Below are 7,330 nucleotides of genomic sequence, written 5' to 3' on the forward strand. Positions count from 1 at the left end.
CGTGGGGCGGGCGGGCCCCAGAGCCCGCTCCTCAGTTCATCCACACCCCGCGCAGGGGCCCAGGACGCCCAGGTCCCCAAGCCCCTGGGGAGCAGCGCCCCGGAGGGAAGCCCAGCCCAGCCCAGACCGCCGCGTCCGCACCCGCGTCCGCACCCGCACTGCACGCACTAGCTCACCTGCAACTTCTCCCGCTTCTCTTTGAGTTGCCAGGCAGGACCCGGAAGTACATCCCCCGGTAGCGGAAGCAGAACCTTTGTGAGACCGGAAGCGAGTGTACGGCAAACATGGCGTCGGCGGTGCTGGCGCTGACGACGCGGGCCGCTGGTAAAGGGACGCGTGGCCGTTCCGGGGGGCGGAGTGGAGGTGGAGAGGAGACCTTGCAGGGAGCTTTGGGGGCGGTGGTGGAGGCCGCTCCCTGCGGAGGACCCTGGGTGCCGGGCCGCGGGGCTTGCAGGGCGGCTGTCGCTGATCACGTGACAGCTGGGGCGCCGAGCGGTGGGTGGTGGTTCGAAGCCCACGTGTCCTTCCTCTGCCTGGAGTGTAAATACCTGCAGCTTCCCTAGCGATTGGTGACACGGACTCGCCGCCTCCCTTCTCTGACTTTGTTTGGACACTTTATATCATCTATATAAATGGGTTACTAGCAGGCACTCCGAGCTCACAAAGTTAGTCTGTTGGCTCAACAGGTGGAGGACTTTGTGCCAAACACTGGGGATCTCAGCAGAAAAGAAGACATAGTATCCCCGGGACGATTCTTTCTAGTGACTACGCCAATAAATGAGCACAAATGAAATGTAAATAGTAACAAGTGCTGTGAAAGGAAGCCGGGGTGTGTGTGTGTGTGGGGGGGGAGGGTTGAGTGGTCAGGGGAGCCCTGGAGGAGGTAACATCTAGCTAAGACCCAAAAGATGACCGGAAGCTCAGCTGACCTGACTCAGCTTTAAACTTCAAGAAGCAAACTCTTGTTCTTATGTGAATCTAGAGCAGTGGTTCTCAACCTGCCTAATGCCGCGACCCTTTAATACAGTTCCTCATGTGGTGACCTCCAACCATAACATAATTTTCGTTACTACTTCATCACTAATTTTGCTACTATTATGAATCCTAATGTAAATATCTGATATGCAGGATGTATTTTCATTGTTATAAATTGAACATAATTAAAGCATAGTGATTAATCACAAAAACAATATGTAATTATATATGTGTTTTCCGATGGTCTTAGGCCGCCCCTGTGAAAGGGTCGTTCGCCCCCCAAAGGGGTAGTGACCCACAGGTTGAGAACCACTGATCTAGAGGGTAGGAGTGGAAGTCAGGATACCAGACTCCTGAGAGATGAGGGATGATTTAGTCGAGATGTTACTGTCAGTGAACTTGGAGGCAAATGGGTGGATTTGAGGTCTGTTTTGGAGGCAGAACGTCTGTTTTGCTGCTGAACTGGAGATGGAGGTGAGCAAAGGGAAGGAATTGTGATGATGCCTTGATTTCCGCCTGAGCAACTGCATAGGTGGTACCATCACTTACTTTGAAAAAGAAGACTGAGGAGTAGAGTGAAGGGCGAAGGTTTGTGAATGAGATAATGTAGGTAAAGCAAAAGCCCAGTTCCTGAGCTTAATTCGTAAGTGAACAAATGAAGCAGTCTTTAAATGTAGGTAGACTGTGGTGCTGGACATGTATTTAATGTGTCTATCTAAGTCCTTATCGCTGGTGTTTTGCCCCAGCTAGTCTCAGTTCTCGTTAAAACTTCAGAAACGTAGGCTTTAGGAACTCTGAACTTACAGGCTCCAGAGACCCACAAGATCTCTTATACCTGGCATGTCCCTGGCTAACCATGGCTGTGCCTGGAGACCTGAATGCAAGCACTGCCAGCCCTGGGCTTGTCATATAGCAAGCGGCTTACATCTCCGTTAGTATGAGTTTTAGCTCACTTTCCTTTTTAAAACGAATGCCTCTGAGCACCTTAGAATGGGTATAGAGAGGTCAGATGAACAGGGCAGCGTGTCAGTCTTCTTGGGTGGACCTGTGCTTGGTGGGCTTGCTGAAGACAGGGTCCAGCCTTCTGGAATGCCCAGGATCCCGTGGGAGCCATCCTCAGGAAAGCTGCTCTTTTACAAGTTTTGGTGTGCAGGGGATGGGTGGCTGGCTAAGGAAGTGGTGGGTGTCTCTCTGGGTGTCCTGTTGCTGGGCTCTGTGGTCTGGCCCCTCCACAGTGCTAGGAGCCTTGAGGGCATGATGGTGAGCGAGGCTGAAACAGGCAGCTCTGTGGTGCCCTCTTGCCGACTTCTATTTCTGTGGTGTTTGTTTCTCCGCAACAGGGCTGAATGTGTCAAGACCCAGGGCACATGGTGTTTGGGGTTTCTTCCCCCCATTAATATTTTACTGCCCCACCCCTCATCCCCTGGCCACACACACACACACATCCCAGGCCGTGCTTACACTCTGGACAATACAAGGAATGACTTGTCTCCTGCCGTGGGAGAAGGCCAAGGGCTTGAGACACTCCCTGAAAACCAACACAGCCAAGTGGCATTTCTGCTTCACATACCTCCTCACCTCCCCTGCTATTGCCTCCTGCCACCCCTCAAACTAGCAAATGGCCCACTGCGGGGGAGAAACAGAGTCTGTCTGAACAGCATTTCTGTTCTCTCTGCAGCTACAGCCCTGCTGAGGCCCCCTCAGGCTGCAGCTCTTGCCGTCAGATATGCATCCAAGAAGACAGGTGGCAGCTCCAAAAACCTCGGTGGAAAGTCACCAGGCAAACGCTTTGGCATCAAGAAAATGGAGGGTGAGGGTGTGCCCTGGCTTTCATTTCCCAGCTGTACCCTATCTTGTGTCCCTGGCGTTCCTTTGAAGAGCAGGAAATCCTGGCCTAGTGCTCTCCCCTTAGCTCAACAGAGCATTTAGCTCCAGATTAAAGAGTCAGATAAAGCCTGAGGCGGGCTGGGGGCCTGAGGAAGAGCAGATAGTGTGAACCTTGGGCATGCGACTCGGGAGAGGAGGCTGCTGGGTCGGAGACGGAGCTGCTTGTGTTGGACCACCTGGGAGTTGGTTTTATCCAGGGGCAGACTTAGAGGTCGGTGTGCAGCATTTGGGTCAGGACAGTGTGGGCCATTGTTTTCTTAGCAGTTTGCTGTGCTTCCCATAGTCAGCGCACGTGTGGACTTCTCTTCTAGGTCACTACGTTCATGCCGGCAACATCCTTGGGACTCAGCGCAACTTTCGCTGGCACCCAGGTGCCCATGTGAGTTGTTTTGTGCCCCCTCCCCATTTCTTTTCTGGGACCACCTCTCCATGCTCCTAAGCACAGGAATCTATATATATAAAAGGCTAAGCAACCGTTACGACTGGTTGGCCGGTCGCTGTGACGCGCACTGACTACCAGGGGGCAGATGCTCAACGCAGGAGCTTCCCCCTGGTGGTCAGTGTGCTCCCACAGCCAACATCCCGCTGCCAGCCAACCTCCCGTGGTTCCTTTTCTGGCCAGCCGGCCAGCCCCAATCACCATGCAGGCCGAGGAATTCCACCCGTGCACGAATTTGTGCACCAGGCCTCTAGTAATAAAATAAAACAGTTGCGTTTATTGGGTACTTACCAAATGCCAAGCATTTTGCTGATTCCTGGTCCTACATTTACTCCTTACCCCACCCCTATAAGGTATGTAGGTATCATCTCCATTTTACAGGTAAGGTGCCAGAGACTTAGAGAGTGGAGGGGCCCAAGTGACAGCTGGGATTGGAACCTTGTCTGCCTGACTCCCAAATCGCTGTGTTTTGCCTAGGGATAGCACTGGTTTCCCTTCTAAACCCCAGTTCTTTAAGAAAAAGATGCCTCGTGATTTAAGATATTTTTGAATCTTGGGAAACTAATTTTAATGTACTCATTTTTCTTTATTTCTAAGAACTCCTTCTTTGCATAAAACTGTTACTACGTAGCTGAAAGAGAGCTTGAATTTATTAGTACAATAGAATTGAATGTGTATATCAGAAATTAGGTCCATATCAAGCAGGGATTTCAATTCAGCAAGTTAAGATTACTTTCTGAGGTAGGAAATTTTTTGGGTAACACAGGTCCATACTGTACTCTTCACATTTTATTTTTCTATTTATGCTGTTTGTTTGTTTGTTTATTTATTTTTCTTCCCCCCTGCCCCCACTTTATTTTAAAATTAGTTTAGCCCTGGTCAGTGTGGCTCAGTTGGTTGGAAAGTCATCCCATACAGCAAAAGGTGGTGGGTTCGATCTCAGGACAGGGCATATGTGAAAGGCAACTGATTGATGTTTCTCTCTCACATTAATGTTTCTCTCTCTCTCAAATCAATTAAAAAAATTAGTTTCCTTGTTAATCAATGCCCCCAAACCCAACCCCTTTTTGAGCAATTTTAATAGGAACAGAAGGACTGATAGTAACCTATAGTTATTTCAGAAATATTAATGCATTTGTGAATTGATTGTATTTGTGTAGCTTTATATTTTAGAACTTAAGACTGTGTTGCTATGTTAACTCTTGGGACTTGCTAAAATAATGACAATAATAAGAGCCAACATATTTTGAGCTAGGGCCGTGGTTGGCAAACTGCGGCATGTGAGCCACACGCAGCTCTTTGGCCCCTTGAGTGTGGCTCTTCCACAAAATAACACGTGCGGGCGCGCACATACAGTGCAATTGAAACTTCGTGGCCCATGTGCAGAAGTCAGTATTTTTTGGAAGAGCCACACTCAAGGGGCCAAAGAGCCGCATGTGGCTCGCATGCTGCAGTTTGCTGAGCCGCAGTTTGCCGACCACTGAGCTAGGGTATTCCAAGTATTCTAAGCTCTTATGATTGTTAATTCATTTAATCCTCAGGGTAACCTTATAAAGTAGTTAATATTAGCCCCATTTTGCAGATAAAAAAATGAGAGTCTGAAGTAAAGTAACTTGCCCAGATCAAACATAACAAGGAGTAGTGCTGGGATCTGAATGAAGCATCCTGACCCCAGAGTCCTTTCTTTTAAGCAGAGAAATAATAAGTAACTTATTATTTCACACTGGACTGCCTGCCTGAAAATTGTCACACATCCAATCCCAAGTTCTAAGAAAAAAGCTAAAATATATAATGTTAAAAAACTAAGTACAACACACAGTTTATTTAATCACTGTTTGACGTACTTACCTGAAAAACAGAAATAATACCTGCTAAACAAGGTGAGAACTAAACAGGTTGATGGCTATAAAAGGGCTTAATTATTATCTCTATATATAAAAGCCTAAGCGACCATTACAACCAAATGACTGGAACAACCAGAATGACCAGACGACCAGCTGGTAGCTATGACGCACACTGACCCCGACCTTGCTGCTGGGGCCCTGACATCCCCAAATCTGGTTCACCCAGACAGGAGGGAGGAGGGAGCCCGATTCCTAACCCCAATCACCGGTCAGGCCAAAGGACCCCACCCGTGCATGAATTCATGCACCGGGCCTCTAGTATATTATAAAAGGGCTTGGAACAGTGCTTATACTTGGTAAGCACTATATTAAGTATTACCTAATATCATTATGTTTTATTAGCATATACATTGTCCATCTAGCTTTGGTCTGTTGTTTCGCTAAAGCCTACACTTGACAGGTCACTGTATAAATGAAAATGTATGTCAGACTAGTGTTTAAGTGTTTTTGAAGTCTAAGTGAAACAGGTTCCCAGGGGCAGTGAGTAGGGGCATTTTCCTGGCCTGTTTTGGGATCTGGCCAGTGTGGCTTCTGGCCAGCTGCACAGACAGGAGTAGCTCCGAGGGTCCCTTTCGCACCTACCTGGCTTTCCCTGTCGCTGAGCAGGTCTGTGTGTTGCAGGTGGGGCTGGGGAAGAGGAAGTGTCTGTATGCCCTGGAGGAGGGGATCGTCCGCTACACGAAGGAGGTCTACGTGCCCCACCCCAACAACGCGGAGGCCGTGGACCTGGTCACCAGGCTGCCCAAGGGCGCTGTGCTCTATAAGACTTTCGTCCACGTGGTTCCTGCCAAGCCTGAGGGCACCTTCCAACTGGTCGCTATGCTTTGAGCTCCTGGTGGAGGCTGTTGGGCTGAGACTGGAGCCCAGGTGACAGGAGCGGGTGGTACCAGAGTCAAGGGTTGGGGTGACAAGGCTTCCTCAGGAAGAAGTCTGTGAAGTGACTTTGGAGACCTGACCTGGGGGCAAGAATAAAGTTAGTTGGAGCCGTGAGTCTGTGTATTTGGGGACAACCTGGATGGAGCTGCTTACTGATTTGTTGGTCTTTCTGCATGTTCTCTAGTGCACACCCAGGGGGAACCTCCAGCAGGAAAGAGGAGCTTGAGCAAGAGGGGACTTCCCAAAGGGGAAGGAAGGGGAGAGCTTGTGCTTGAGGGTGTCACTGCTCCTTCCCCTCCTGGATCCCACAGAAGTTGGGCTGGGCCCCGGGAAGAGCAGGTGGGAGGGGCCAGCAGAGGAAGCACTCCAGAAATGGCCCCAGGACTCTTGGCACCTTTCCACTGCCTGGACCTCAGTGAGGCGTCCCTTGGTGAAGCAGGGAGGGGAGCCATCCTGGGGGTCATGAAGGACGACTCAAAGTGAAGCTCAGGACTTAGGACTGGTTTCTGTTGAGCCTCACAGCCAGCCAGGGGAGCTCCAACTCGCCCAGATCTCTGCACCTGGCACTCCCAGATTCCCTCCCAGCCAACTTTGCCCACCCACTTCCCACTGACCCAGGTAGCTGGGCTCTGATTTCCAATCGGCTATCCTCTGGTCTTGGCTTCCACCATGAATGGAAAGCTAGATGTCTGTGGTTGCCTGGAAACCGGGCATGCAGGCCACAATACAAAAGCCCTGGCTCTCCCTCCAAAGGAATTGTGCAGGGCCCAGGCCCCTGTCTTCCCCAGCCAGCCCCACCCCCACCACTACCCCACTGCCTGACAAGAATCCTGATCTTGACCCCAGGGAAGGATTTCAAAGAAGCCTCAACAAGCCCAAGCCCCTACTGAGCTAACCCTACAGAAAGATGGGGTGAGAAACACTGTCGGCAGAGAAGCTGCGCTGACCTGGATCGGGGAGAGGACGGGAGAGGAGGGCCTTCACCCCCAAGCCTGTCCTCTGAGTCTGTCAGGAATCAGCGGAGCCTGGTCCCTGGTCTGCAGTGATTCTACTCGTGGGGCAAGACTTGCCGCCAGAGCGATGGGGGCGGGGCTGGACTTGTCCTTCACGCAGGTGTGCACGTTAGAATCACCTGTGGGAGCTTTGGACCCAGACATCCTGGTCGTAGTTGGGTTCCTACTTGAGGCCAATTAATTCAGAGCCTTTGGTGAGGATCATGATCCACTGACTAAAAGTGCAAAGGCAAGAT

At 50.5% G+C, this 7,330-nt stretch overlaps 2 protein-coding genes across 2 annotated transcripts in view; one reads left to right on the forward strand and one right to left on the reverse strand.

Annotated features, from left to right (window-relative positions):
• EME1 (essential meiotic structure-specific endonuclease 1) overlaps positions 1 to 210 on the reverse strand; it is a 6,849-nt gene extending 6,639 nt beyond the window's left edge. The window contains exon 1 of the mRNA XM_015570848.1: positions 177 to 210. The gene's annotated coding sequence lies outside the window, so the exon portion shown is untranslated. The remainder of the gene's footprint in view (positions 1 to 176) is intronic.
• Positions 211 to 237: 27 nt separating this feature from the next.
• Positions 238 to 6,195, forward strand: MRPL27 (mitochondrial ribosomal protein L27). Its single transcript, XM_006774229.2, has 4 exons — positions 238 to 324; positions 2,654 to 2,785; positions 3,174 to 3,241; positions 5,827 to 6,195. Exons 1-4 carry the CDS (start codon positions 285 to 287, stop codon positions 6,031 to 6,033), a joined length of 447 nt encoding a protein of 148 aa, XP_006774292.1. The 5' UTR covers positions 238 to 284; the 3' UTR covers positions 6,034 to 6,195.
• Positions 6,196 to 7,330: the final 1,135 nt, after the last annotated feature.

This window comes from Myotis davidii, unplaced genomic scaffold (assembly GCF_000327345.1).
Source record: "Myotis davidii unplaced genomic scaffold, ASM32734v1 scaffold327, whole genome shotgun sequence".
NCBI classification, from domain to species: Eukaryota; Metazoa; Chordata; class Mammalia; order Chiroptera; family Vespertilionidae; genus Myotis; species Myotis davidii.